The sequence below is a fragment of the Orbicella faveolata genome, unplaced genomic scaffold (genome assembly GCF_042242905.1).
Source record: "Orbicella faveolata isolate gen_17 unplaced genomic scaffold, um_ofav_v1 contig_12, whole genome shotgun sequence".
NCBI classification, from domain to species: Eukaryota; Metazoa; Cnidaria; class Anthozoa; order Scleractinia; family Merulinidae; genus Orbicella; species Orbicella faveolata.
In genome coordinates this window covers 18567243-18582082 of record NW_028301539.1, presented here as the reverse complement: position 1 = coordinate 18582082, position 14840 = coordinate 18567243, and the positions used below count along the sequence as shown (strand labels likewise).

The 14840-nt window shown below is 38.5% G+C and overlaps 1 protein-coding gene across 2 annotated transcripts in view; it reads right to left on the bottom strand.

Moving 5' to 3' along the window:
* LOC110059645 (leucine-rich repeat serine/threonine-protein kinase 1-like) overlaps positions 1-11091 on the bottom strand; it is a 34068-nt gene extending 22977 nt beyond the window's left edge. For both annotated transcript variants that reach the window (XM_020766369.2, XM_020766370.2), the window contains exons 1-9: positions 10848-11091; positions 8158-8384; positions 7543-7583; positions 6941-7106; positions 5961-5999; positions 5566-5680; positions 3285-3542; positions 2177-2314; positions 618-982 (exon numbers count right to left, since the gene is read on the bottom strand). In XM_020766369.2, the coding sequence (XP_020622028.2) occupies positions 618-982; positions 2177-2314; positions 3285-3542; positions 5566-5680; positions 5961-5999; positions 6941-7106; positions 7543-7583; positions 8158-8359 (1324 nt within the window). In that variant the 5' untranslated portion in view covers positions 8360-8384; positions 10848-11091. The remainder of the gene's footprint in view (positions 1-617; positions 983-2176; positions 2315-3284; positions 3543-5565; positions 5681-5960; positions 6000-6940; positions 7107-7542; positions 7584-8157; positions 8385-10847) is intronic.
* Between the last annotated feature and the right edge of the window lie 3749 nt (positions 11092-14840).

The window sequence follows — 14840 nt, the reverse complement described above, 5'->3', positions numbered from 1 at the left end:
CTAATACCCGAGATATGGACTGAAATTTCAACTGACAGTTGAGAAATCACCAAAAAACTATAGGGAAGTGATGTACACATGGATGGGTGCTGAATTGAAAAAAATATGGTGCCCCTTTGGTCTTTCCCTCTTTCAAATTCATGGCAGTTTAACATGTCTTTAGAGTCATAAGCTCCAAAGAGTCTCCCACATTTATTTAAATATGACCCTGTGGAAATCCTGATTTATGATTTGAATTTAGCCCCCTATTCTCTGATAAGCCCCCACCCTCCACCCTACTAAAAGATCTTGAAAAGAAATACATCCCCCTAGGACTTAATACAGCATCAATGGTATTGACAGTGGGTAAGCAAGCATACTCAATACAAGATTTTACAAATCAATCTTTTGGACTGCGTATCTAGGCTCGATCACCAGCCGCTGTTCGGGAAAGGAGTGACCACACACGAGAGAGTGGCGGAAATCAAGCCTACTGGGTATCCAGCAACAAGCAAGATATCCACTTTTCAGCTTTCAAAACTTTCGTCTGGACTTCAACTGGGCTTGACAAAGAAATGTGTGGAAAATGTGACATGAAACTGCCTCCTTAAGTTCTATGTACTTTCACAATACATTACCTCGTTGAAGCAGGATCATGATCATTTCAGTATTATCAGCTAAGATGGCAGAATTCAGGCACTTGTGATCAATGTCTTCAGCTCCGTTACTTAACAATAACTTCAACATTTCCAAGTCACCCTGACGACAGGCAATCTCCAGAGGGGAAGATGTGCTAGCACCAAGATTCTCCTGTGATTCAGTTGTATTATTCTCTCCGTGATGACTTTCCGTGCCAGCAGAAAGGTTGACATCTGCACCATGTTTTATGAGTAAGCTAACAACATCTCTATAACCAACTGTGACGGCATTGTGTAAGGCTGTCTGCCCCATGATGTTTCTCGTATTTGCAGAAATTGTCAAGTTTGCCTGGCATGGCCCAGCACTGTAAAAAGTGGAAAGGTAAACAACCCATTAACAGCCACCATTCCTACTCCTTTAAGTATCTGGAATTGAATCCCAGCAAGCTCAAAGAATTTTCTTTACTTCACATGGTCCCCCATATTCTTTCTAGGGCTAATGCTCAGAGCGAAAAACTTGGGCTCCAAATTACTTTAATTTCTTAGTCAGAGTGAATTCTCTACGTTCTAGTTTCTAACACCAGTGCTGTGTGACCCCGGGGGGAGGGCGGTAGCTCCTTATTTGGGTTATACAGGGACATGCCACTGGACAGGGTATGGTTTTTTGGCCTCACTGTCCTGAACAGGGTATATAATTTTACTCTCCTCTGTCCTAAACACGGTCAGAACATGTCCCAAACAGGGTATGGCATTACAAGCCCAGAGATGTTAACCGACCATTACAAGGTCATCAATCAACATTGGATCATTTTCAAGTCAAGAACCCTATTGTTATCTGTACCCTTTAATTCGAATCATTTTCCCACTTATCAGTATTATAACAAGCTCGCGTGTACGGACAGAATAGATCATACTGGTGTTGTCCTACACATGGTAGGGTTTATAGAGTATTCTTGTTTTAAACAGGGTCAGGATTTCAAAACTGCAGTAGCACCCCTATACCCAAACATGGGTCAAGTACCCCCCTCAGGTGTGTGGCACATCATTGCGCTTTCAATGTTGTCCCCTTTGATTATGCACAGGCCTCTCCAAAGTAAATACCACCCACAAGCAGAACAAGACACTTGCATTAAAGGCAGTTCCTCTATGTAGACACCAGTGCTACCAGACATCAATCTCACATTTAATGACACCTCCCGTACACTAATAAACAGACAACCCCCTTAACCACGCAGAACCTTCCTAATGTCAGACAACTCCAATAAGCCAACACTTCTAAGCTAAAGGACAGCAACCTCCCGTCCCCTAAGTCAACAATATCCCAAGCAATTATGTCTCCTCGTGTACTAATATTATATTTATCCATCTTCTACATTCTTATATGAGAAGTAAGCATTCTTTCCTACATGGATGTAACCCTAAATTTATTATCACATATTATATCATTGTCTATCACAACTTTCTTGAATTCTAACCAAACCCTGTGAAAATTATACACCCAACAGACACATCCCTTGTGCAGACCACTACAGCAGAAAAAAGAGATTTAAGCCACTCACCACCTGTGATGACAGTCTAAAAGTTGCTCAACAACCTTTACAAAGCCTCCCTGTGCAGCGAGGTGGAGAGCAGTCATGCCACTTGATGTACGAAGGGTCATGTCAATCTTGCTGCAAGGAGCCAACTCCTCACCCTCTCTGGGGATCAAACAAGAAACATGAACCAGTAAATTAGAATACCTACATTAAGGATATCAGGGCTGACATGGTTGAAAGTGATTTATGAGAAAACAATTTTTTATCACTTTTCATAAGTTTTTGCCTTGTATATATATCCGAAGTTAGCAAACAGCCCAGGTACACTTTGCACTTCCAATAATAACAAACCACAAAACTCACAAAACCACTGACTTGGTATGCTGGAAGAACACAAGAAGAGGATGTTACTCAGTCATCTTTTCCTTCAATGAAAAATTATACTAAAAGACCTTAAAACCAAAGATGACTACAACCAAAGCACTTTTGTTTTCAAAGCATTTCTATTCCAAGATAATTCTTCTTGAGATTCATTTCTTAGCAAGCAAATCTTCAATTCTCATTCACTTATTACTGCCAGCTTAGCACAGTTAAGTTTTGAAGACATGATTGATCATCACAGTTATATACACAACCTAAGCAGTTAAGTTTTCTTTTAGAGATATTCTTGCCTAAAAGGAAAATAAAGGGGTGTAATCAATATATAAGCTTAAATAATTTCCTAAAAATGAAAATCATACTCACCAAACGGGCGAGTAATCAATGATTTGTACTCACCCAGCACTTTTCACACTCGCATTGGTGAGCAGGAAAGGGTTAATTTCCAACACTGTAATAAATCTCTTATTATCCAAGCTTACTCAGGACAGTACTGGGAAAAGACAAAATGATGTAATGTGCCTTTTGTCTTTTCTGAATGGACCTCACTGCACCCAATCTGCACTCTGCCTTGACCTAGGGTCAATAACATTCTCCCAGGGTGGCCCATGCCATTTGCTTGGTTAATAAGACACTTATTGACTCACCAATAAACCGAGTATTTAGCGGCTAGAAGAACAATTAAAAAGCTCTGTGCCCTTCCAACATCCTACACAACTGGTATGCTAAAACTATATGCAACATCACCACTTACCTAGGAACTTGCAGGATGCTCTTAATAATCTCCTCATTCTCTTCACCTGCTGCCACATGAAGAGCTGTGGAATTGTCCATCTTACTAGGAATATTGACTGTGTGCGGCATAGTCTGAACCATGAGTCTCACCAGCTCAACGTTCCCACTAAGGCAAGCAGCATAGAGAGGAGCAATTCCTGTGATAGTGTTTGGGGAGCCATCTGCACCTCTATCCAAAAGGACCTTTACAACTTCAAGATGGCCACCCTGACAAGCCCTAGGGAAAACATGATGAAAGTTCTCAATTGAATGGTTGAGGATAGACAACTAGTATTAATGGTGATTTGAGATAGTTATCAGGATTCTCCTTTCATTTTGGGAGTGGCTTGAATTAGGAAGGTCATGTTCTATGAAGAACTGACTGCCACACTGCAGTGCAAGGAAAAACTGCAGAGAGAACCTGACTGAAAAGAAATAAAAAAATATGATAATAATAATAATAATAATAATAATAATAATAATAGTAATAATAATAAAAAGGTTCTTATTGCGCATTTAGAATTCTCAATGTGCTTACAATTGCATATGATTAAAAAGAATAAAAACCTAACTAAAAGATGCAATTAAAATATACCCTGCAAAGCTAAATAATTAAGGTATCATGGTAGGTGGATTGACAGTGTTTGGAAATCGCGCTCTTACGCTGGCGCTTTGAAAGAAAACCCCATCAACCTATACATTTTCTGGAAGCTTAATAGTTATAGAACACAATCATATCTTTGAAATTTTCTAAAAAGTTATTGTCGCAGTGATATTAAAAGAAATACTCAGAAACACTGCTTCGCTTAAACTGGTTCGCTTCCGTGCGTGAATTATTGGAACGGCGTGATTTACATCGGAAATGTTTCCTCACACATCACCCTCAAAAATCGTGTCTGAGATTTTCCAGATGTGGTTTGGTTTTTTTCTACACCCTCCTAAACTTTGATATTTTTAATGCAGACATTTCCATCTACAAAAGAGGCCATAACTTTGAAATGGAAGCAAAATTAAACAAAGCCTGACACGGTTTTCGAAGGAGGTATCCTAGAACATACCTGCAGTTTTTCAGCCAATTCCATCGGAAGACGCGCGTAAACGAACTAAAAATGTTCATACTTACATGCAATTTTATTTTATCGAGAAAAACACAAAAAACCTTTTATGAGATTTGTATGAATAGGTGTTAAAAATCCCCTCCGCAATGACAGATGTCGGCATGGGTCAGTTTACCACAACAATGGGTTATGACAACTTGAAATAAACAGACGACTAATATTCTGGCACGGAAACCCGCGTTGCAGTGAAGTCGTCCGAGAGGGGACAAACTACAAGTTAAACTGCCGTGATCTTTTACTTAAAAGATTTCATCAGCGGCATTGGTGTTATGTTGCTTAAGTTTAGGCTCCTTCGTTCTCCAGACATTTTTTGAAACCATGCCTCGTGAAGCCAAAAAGCATGAAAAAGAGGAAATCTCAAGGTCTACATTGTCAACATCTATATCTGCGCTTGACTCTCTCGTTGTGGAAGTTTTGGAATTGCGTCCGCTCTACAACAATTTCGTGCGACTAGCACTTGTTGTATTTTGTCCTTTAGCTTCATTGACGGGACTAGTGTCCTCGAGTTTCTTTCAACCATTCTTCTTGGTTACAGTGCGACCCACAGTTGCTCAGAGCCAAAGATCTTGTTCAACGCTGAACCTGTGGGTTTCACCAGATTTTCGCCTCTTCGGCCTCTTTGAAGATGAAAATGGGCAAGAATTTTTCGCCCTGACATAAAGAAAATTTGACAAGAACGAAAGCCAACTTGCGATGAAACAACCAGATCAAGAACAGTTCGCGTGCACATATGAAATATCACACCACAATTCACGTTACTTGTGACAACTGGTGGTGAATTTTAATTAGAGGTGTCAACGTGCTGTAAGGGGTTGATAATATTCAAAAATAGTTTTTTTGCTTTAACTTAAAAAGTAAAAAAGCCCTTTCTCCCATTCTTTTTGCAAAATATTTATCTCAGTCTTCTCAATTTGAACAGCCAAAAAAAGATTTTTCGCATTTTTCGTAAAAATCCACCTACCATGATACCTTAATAGTATATCATTTTGACTTAATCATGGTATTCTCCTCCACTCCCCGTGGAGCATAGGATGAGGTCCATTGAAGCCACCAGAAATATATAATTTTAACAAGCCAAAACGTTTAGAACATAACTTGACACACATCGCTTACTTACAAAAAAAGAATTATTTTTTTACATACTTGTAAAGAAGTGTACTCCCTCCTTGGTACAACTTGTTGATAGTAACTGCACTAGCTTCTTCAAGCAGCTCTTTCACTCTTGGTAAATCACCAACCGTACAAAAGCGATAAAGTCCTGGGAAAATGCAAAACAAAAAACAAAACAAAAAACAAAAAAAACAAGACAATAAAATACACTTTTGGTCAAGAACGGATGTCCATTTGGCAACACCTGAGTCAGAAAGAAGCCACTTTTATGAAAAACAGATTGAAACAGCTTGTTAAGTCTGTTCGGGGGTAATATGGGTCTTATGTTCTTTTTTGCAAGTTTAAGGATCTTGCCTTTGTCTTTGAATGTAAACTTGGAAAAAAGGGAAGTCACATCCCCCAGTATGGTGCCGAATAGCTGTACACACCTTGAGATACTTCTTCTTCCCTCGTAGCTCTTCTGATACCTACAAAATATCAGGGAACCTGTTAGCTGTTAGGTATTACACACACAATATCAATGCTTTGTATTCAGAAGCCTAACAGTGCTAATAATGGTGCTAAATACATTTGACACTTAAATAAAGTTATTATTATTATTATTATTATTATTATTATTATTATTATTATTATACTGCTTATCATAAACACTTCAAGCATTGACTAGACGATTGGAAAACTGTTAAATGGAATGCATAAACTGCTCATCACAGACTTGAAAAGAAACACCTACAAAGGTATTACCAATAATTTACAAGTATATTGCAATTCATACACTCTCATAATCACATATTAGCATATTACAGTACATTCCACCAGGTTTTAAGTGTTTTGAGGGTGTGATTCAAAATTTATTTTTCCTTCTGAAGGGTACTAGCCCAATTTTGCCTTGCTCACCTGTTTACTTAAACTGACCACTGGTGTCAGGAAGCCGAAGGGCTATGTGGCAAGTGCACTTCCCAGACAAATAAATAAATATCACTGAAGACTTTGTGGGGCCCAACCAGCCTTTAGCCTCAAATAGGCTAAAAGGAATATCAGTAGTACAAATAAAATGTAAACTAACAATGAACATTTGAGTTTGAACATCCTACAACTAAGTAGCATGGTACCAAATGGTGTGTGCATAAAATCTGTTTAATTCACAACAAAGGAATTTGACCTTACTGGCAGACTTTTGACTCATGTTTAAATTGACAAGACTTTGAACTATCTTTCAAAGAATGATCAAAAAGGAGAGAGAACATCTCGGATTCAAAACATGGAGGGAGGCAGAGGTTGCAGCAAACTTTGAGGAGATGGATTGAGAGCCTCAACCTCCATGAGAAGAGAAGGGAAAGATGATGATAATGAACTATCTTTCACTGATGATCTGCAAAACATTAAGAGATCATAAATAGCAACATACCTTCGACAGTCTTTAGGTAATCCCCACATTCATATTCATGCGCTTCATATGCTACCTCCATGGCTGTCTTGCCTTCCTTGTTCTTGATATCTATACTTGCACCCGCATCAACGAGGACTTTGAGACAACGGCGGTGACCATTACGAGCAGCATGATGAAGGGCAGTCTGTCAATCAAACAAAAACTAAACCTTTTAATAAGTGTTATCTAAGAGTAGCCATATGATATTTATAAACTTCAGAATGTACCTATAGCTATATGTATGGCACAGTTTTCAACTGAGTGTCATAAAACCAAAACCAAAGTAATCACTCTAGCCAGTCAGAGGACACAGACAATACAGTGAATCAATCAAAACTTGAGGTAATTACATGTAGCCGATGCAAAGTGCCGGAAAATGAGTGCCAGTGAGTCAAGATTGGTTTAGATTTTTTTCTGACTGGATGAAAAAGGGGCACAAGGTTTTTAACCCAGTCATGTGGCTTAGCTGATGCAAAACCAATTCCTTTTTGATGCTCAAATGGAAACTGTCAATCACATTGAGACAAAGTGAGATAATTAGGTAAAAAACAAAACAAAACAAGGTTTGTCCCTAAACCTACAGAGCAGTTGTCCTCTTGAGAAGATTGCAAGTCTGCATCGCCTGTTGAAAATGAACAAAGTTCATGAAATGTCAGAAATTTTTCCATTATCAATTACAAAATTATAACTACAGAATAATACCCTATTAAATTATATTTTAGCATTTTTAGGTGATATGTTATAATTAGCAGACAGTCATTTTTAGTTATTTAATTTTATTAATTAATTTATTTTCAATTTATTGGGTGTGTGTATAAAAGTCTACTGTAACCAAATTCACAATCACCCAATCAAAAGCCTTGTCTACCATCCTGATATCCTGCAGTATCAACTCACTGTCCTTATATTATTGGCTAATTTATCATGGTCAAAGTGCTGAATTTGAGAAGGGTAAAATACCTAATTATACCTTTCTTGGCAGCATATCAGGCTCATTTGGTCTTGCTATAGGTGCCATATTGTCTAATATGCTGCTGTTAAGCATACTAAAAACGTATTCATGATTAAGTGTAAATAATATTCAGCAGGAAGGATGATCACAAACATTTTCACATAAGACTTGCAAAGTTGAGAAATAGTTAAGAATCATGCCAATAATACTATTGTAAACATGTAAAATGGTAACACCAGAGTACCTTTCCAATCCAACAACTCTTTCAAACAATCCACACTGTCATGAAGTGCAGCAGTGTGTAGGGGTGTTAACCCACGAGGATCTGGACTATTAGCCTCTCCGTGGACCCCTGCTTGAAGGAGAGACTTCAGGAGGTCACGTTGATCATAGATTGCTGCCTGATGTAACAGCTCCCCTTGAAAAACAAATACTAGAGCAGCCATTTAAAGGAAGTGCAACACTTGATCTCTACAAAGAATGGATGAAGTTAGTGTTAGTAATTACCCCCTCTACGCCCTGCCACTGGAGATCCAAAGACAATAAGTCCCACAGAGCTCATGTTTGGGACTCAAGCAGGGACAGAGGGTCACAAGAGGGAAAGAAACATTCAGGGCAAGAGTTGGGGAAGGAGGGATGAGCAGAAAGCAAAGCAGCTGAAAAAAGTGTGATGACAAACAAAGGTGAGCGATGAGGTGAGAAGCATAAATGGAAGGAAAGTGAAAAGGTTAATTGCTGAGTTCCAGAGAGGATTTCTGCCAATTTTAACTTGTCGCAGACTATAACATTTGTCCATTATGTTCCTGATCAAGGTGGTATTTGTTGGTCTATGTGAAGGGAGGCTGAACAAATGAAATTTAAAACCAAGACACAATAAAATCAATGACCGCCTGCTGAAAGAAAAAGTTAAAGGTCGCCAGTTTGCAGAAAGGCAAAATACTGCTAATTACATGTCAATGTTAAGTTCTTTCAGTCTAACTATCCTATTGTCTCAGGAAGCTGCAAAAAACACTGCTTTACTGGCCATATTGTTACTGATCCATTAACATAAATTTACCATCAGATGGTCTTTTAAGCTAATTTTATATGATCACTTAGAAATACAACACACAATCATGGATGTGGCATGTCAAAAGCAAACAGTGAATAATTTTTCCCCCCGATGAAAGTGAAGAATGATCATCGCAGTAATTTTTTTTTAAGCAATTGGAAAGAAGAAGCTTGAAAAAAATCAGGGCTTCAACGGGATTTGAACCCGTGACCTCCACGATACCGGTGCGATGTTCTACCAACTGAGCTATGAAGCCGCACATTGGGAGCGAGGTCAATTAATTGAGTTCATATCTTCCCGTGAGGAGTGAAATGATGTGAAGTATATATGAAATCATTCATATTTGAATTATCACATCATTTCACTCCTCACGGGAAGATATGAACTCAATTAATTGACCTCGCTCCCAATGTGCGGCTTCAGAGCTCAGTTGGTAGAGCATCGCACCGCACCGCTATCGCGGAGGTCACGGGTTCAAATCCCATTGAAGCCCTGATTTTTTTCAGGCTTCTTCTTTCCATTTGCTTAATTGGAAAATTTACTGTGATGATCAATCTTCACTTTCATCTACAACCGCAGTTCAAATATGAATTATTTCATATATACTTCACAATTTATCCCCCCATTAACCTTCTTTAAAATGCCATATTCATGGCATCATACTTCTTTTATAGCCTGACATAGCCAAAACATATGTAAATTATGCAAGAGATGCATAGTCGACAACTATTGTCACTCATGAGTACACAGAAAACACCCTTCTCCACTCATGAGCAAAGTTTATCCATATTGATCACTATATTTGATTAAAAATTTATCAGATTCCATTATGTATTAATTAAGATTGTATGCAATTAATTGAGGTTTTTCTAGAACTGATTACCATGACATACTTTACATACAATAAAACCATTCTTGCTTAAGAATAGAAATTCAGGGTTAAAAGTGTATGTGAACTAAGTCAAGGGATTTTCTTTTTTGCTTCTCCAGTACCTGAGAAACATCAGTACCACAGATTATTTATTTTGCAATTTTATTTTTCGTCAATAAAATATTTATAAAACCCGGCCTGATGAAAATACCGTGGTCATATGCAAAACAAGCTTATGATAAAAACAAGGACAAAACGAAATTCAGTTCACTATTTGAGCATCCTTTCCAATTTGAACAAATATATTTTCATAATGGCATACTTTTTGGCATTTTTATGACCGTTTACATAGAGATATAGACATGAAAAATGAATTAAGCCTTATTCTATATTATCCAGCATCGATTACTAGAACTTATAACTTTTGGAAATATAAGCAGTATTGGAAATATAAGCTCATGTAACTGTTCGACATCGCTCAATTCCTCTACAAATCAGGTGTTGAGAAATTGTCATCCCAGGGAATAACCTGGGGATAACAAATGAAACAAAGCCCTCTGATTAAGAGATCAAAAATCTTTCGATATGAATTTAAGGCTTAAAGAAAGTCGAAAAACGAAATAATCCCATTATTTGCATCGTGCAGCAGTCCGACTTTTTATTTTAGAATCGCAGTCGTGTTCGTCATTCAAATTACTTTGATAGTGCTACACACTGTCTTCAACAGTTCGCCAGTACAATTGGTTGAAAATAAAATTTCCATTATACGGTCGTTCGAGCCTCATCTTGATTAGAAATTTCTCCTTGTTGAATGGGTTGAAATATTATGTATTAAAACGATCGAGTGTTATGTTTGTTTACGTATACACCTCGTGCGGACTGAAGATCGAGATGCCTATATCGGTATTTTGGCGACGGCTATAGTAAGGCATATAATTTTAGAATGCTAATGCATTGTCAAGAACACTGCTTTCCCAGATTATCGTGGAAGAAGCAAAATAAGTCTACTCACCTCTTATTTCAATAGGTGGGGAAATTAGACGTTAACAATCCACCGGGAAGTGAAATTTGCCTCGTTGACGGCATTTTTACGTCTTCGGTTATCTTTTTGGCGTCGGAGAATTATTCCACTATACAACAATATTACCAATGTCACTCGTGCGTGTTTCTGGGAGGCATTCTAGAGTCAAAATCAGCCCACTCGAACTGACAGAGAGCTTTCTTCGAAAAGACGGACATCAGCTAAATGTGAGCGAAGGTTGGGGATAGGAGAGCAAATTTCAACTTGGTAGGGGAGGCTGGTGTAGCGAGGCTCGCAATGCGAAAGCTCACAAGAAACTGAAATACTGTAACCTTTTTTCTAATACATGTATTCAAAACTTGGAAAAAAATATCCTACACTGACGCGAAAGAAACTAACATAAATGAAAATGCCCGATTTATTGTCAAATCTCACATCTTCCGGCTAGCCCACCGGGAGGACTTCAACAAAAAAGGAGCTAAAAATAGTCGGAAGCACAAAGACTACATATACGGCGAAGTTGAATCAACCGCTATTCTAATTTGGACTGGATTTTTTTTCCACCGTGGTGTATCGACAATCATAAAACGTTTTTATGAAAAATATTCCGGTTCGATCACTGAAACATTCTGACTAGTTTCTGCCATTTGAGTCTGACTTCCGGTCTGTAAGAGGCCTCGCTTGCGCTGTGAGTCTTGTTCAAATATTCGGAAATTATGGAAGACGAACTCTCTCGCTGGATTCAGGAAACTGTATTTGCTTCTTACGTGGAAGAATGTCAAATTTTTAACAGATTGGATAGCTCTTATGGCTATGATTACGATTTTTCCCAGGAATTTTCTGGCAACGATTTGTCGGCGAGGAAAAGGAAGCTCGCGTCGTGTGAAGATGTCGACACGGTTTCGGCGGGAAAACAAGCGAGGAACAGTTAAATCATGAAAGTCCTTTGCTAAGGCATTGTGGTTTCTTCAAACGATGAAGATTAGGAAATGCGTTCTAAAAGGAGTTTGCAGTTTGGAAACGAAGGAAAAGTAAAGCTTGGGAACCCAGGTCAGAGTTGTGGATACCTCTTTTCAGAAATTTGACCTGACAATTCAACTGGGACCATTCCTTCTTCGTGAACGCGATTCTTTCTGAGATATTTTCTCCTGTGTAGACTGCAATGTGGCGCTTGAAATTTGTGCTCCAATTGTTTAATTTTGGTGGGAAATTACAAGAAGCAGCGGACCAAAAAAACTTAATGCCCCCGGCAGGCCGGAGGAATGGCAGCCATATTGCCAAGGCAACGCTCAAGCGACGTGCAAAGGTTCACGAAGAGTAAAACAATGTCAATAAGGCAGACGAGATATTCGTTTGTTTTTCGATCAACTCCAACGTTATCCTGCGCCTTGGAGAAAAGCACTTTGTTGTCTTTTAAATCGGTTTCGTGTTCGTATTTCAGCCCAGTCTTCTACTTACTCAATATTCTGGTTTAGAGGAAAAATGGAGTTTTAAGCTTATATTATTGTTAGTAAATTTTTAAATTGATTAAGTTGCAATGACTTGAAGGAAACAAGTTGAATGGGTGGATTTTCAACACTCATAAACAAGTCTTTTTAGATATTAAACTCAGGAGATAAAATATGGGAGGATCAATGATCAGCACCGTTAACTGCTGCTTATAAGGTCCCCCCTGCTTATCAGCCCCCCCCCCCCCCCAGGGTTATAGGCCCATCTACCCGTAGATCAAAAAATACATCCGGTTACCCTCCAAATATAAGCCCACCTCTAGCTTTCCTTGTTCTGAATTTGTTTTATTACGATGTTTTAAAGCTTATTACCGGCAAATGAAAAACACAGGGACTGGTAAAATATGTTCACTATAACGAAGTTTTGTTATTTCGGGGTACTTTTCCATATATTTAACTATTACTGGAGCAAAGTATACCATTTGTTATACTGAGGACTTCGTTAAATAGAGGTTCATTAAACTGAGGTTCCACTGTATTCAGATCAATATGTGCAGCTGTAACTCGTTTTGAAACAGTTTTTTATTCTGGTTATAAGCCCCCTTAGAAATAAGCCCCTCCATTTATAAGCCCATCTAAAACCCTTACAAAGTTGTATAACCTCAGGGCTTGTAAGCAGCAGTTTATGGTATAATTTCTTTTTTCAGTCAGAAATTTGAAAGCCAGATAATTCAAGCCATCTCTCTTCAGAGTAATCTCTCACTCTGCAAGTAACTAAAGCAATACGAGACAGCTGAAATATATAATTGTCTTCATAAACTCTTCTTAATAATTCCAAAATGAACTTGCGAGCATGTGCTTGGAAAGCCTGCATAGCAGCAAGAGAGGAAGAAGGCTAAGACAGGTTAGTCCCTCATACAGGCCTTATTCCTAAGGTAATTCCTCTTGAGCTGTCTTTAGATCACTCCTGGCTTCAGACATCCCTAGAGGGTCTAGAACTACACAATGCTGTGATGCGAAATTTATTTATGTGGAGAGCCCAAGCAGCTTTTCATGCAATGTTCTCCACGAAAACAGTGTGATCTGCGCAGCGGAGGTGCTAACATCCTTGGGGAGGACTGAATACCACATGTGAAAATAACTTGGGGGGGATTACCTTAAGAATACAGAAGTGTAGCAGCTCTCGTAAGATTGTAATTCTTTTGCTTGTTAGCAGCTGTTGTTTTGGGGCTAGGGATAATATTTCTGTTGTTTGTTTCATTGTCCTCTCAAAAAGGTATCAAGCCATTAATGCAGGACCTTACGAGAGCTGCTAAGAGAAACCTATAAGGAGTATGAACTCTCTCACCCTTCATCCTCTTGTGGTAGCAGCCATTCAGATTTAACAGATGAAGAGACAGGAAGTTGAATTGGAGTGCAAAGCTTGGGGGCAGGGTGCAAAGAGCAATCATGAAGGGGACAGGAACACCTGCAGGGATGCTATTGCTTTCTTTATCATTTACATGCTCTACATGTATGTAAAAATCCTGAGTTGTCAGAAATATTTAAAAACTAATTTAAAATTTACCGTCCTGATTGGTCAGTTTTATGGCGTACAAGTCAGGGGTTTCACAAATGTTTAACACAGGAGGCAAATAATCTTCACAGGTGGACAAAACTTTTTGAACTGAACTTCTTGATAAGAAAAACTTTCGTCCAGATGATAAACCAGGCAGGCAAAATCATCGTCACAGCCGGTCAATTTGCCTGGTGACTGGCCCTTAATGAAAGCCCTAACAAGTAGTTGTGTAATGTAATAATTATGTAATGCACTTTATGCTCTACCCTCGCCCTTCTTGCTTCAATAATTGGTCTTCCCCCATCTCTCTCTCTTTTGAAAAACTGCCACACATATTAGAGCTTGGAGTGGCCCTGCACAAAAAGAGTGGGGCTGTTAGTTCTATTTGTATCCAAGGACTGCTTGTTTTGAACATGAGGAAATGGAAGTAGGAATGAGTCAGTTTGTACAAACGTCAAAAGTCTCCACACTAGGCTGATTAATTTGTGTTACACCCTACTAGGGATACTTCCTACTCCCTACCATTTTAGTATACATTATCACATGCTTACTGGAGAGAACATAATGATGACGATGATGATGATGATGATGATGATGGTAAAACTTTATTGATGTGCAGATAATGTGTAGCCAGGTTTTTAGCCAGAATTTGAAAAGTGGGCATCCAAAATGTGCTTAGGGCCTGCTTAAATGAACAATTTATAAGGCAGCATATGAAAAATAAAATGATTTTCTTTAATAAGTGGCTGTCCACAGGATGCCGATCTAGCTAACAGCTTGTGTGTAGCTGAGGGGAATAGTCCTACTAATTTTTGTGGACATCTAAAAGCTGGCCAGAAAGACAAGTCTTCCATTCAAGTTTTAACACTAAGATGTTTGAATAAATTTGACAGCCTCCAAATTTAACTGTTTCTCTACACATGACCCAAATATTGACCCAAATATTCAAATGTGGCAAAGCATAACAAAACAACTGCC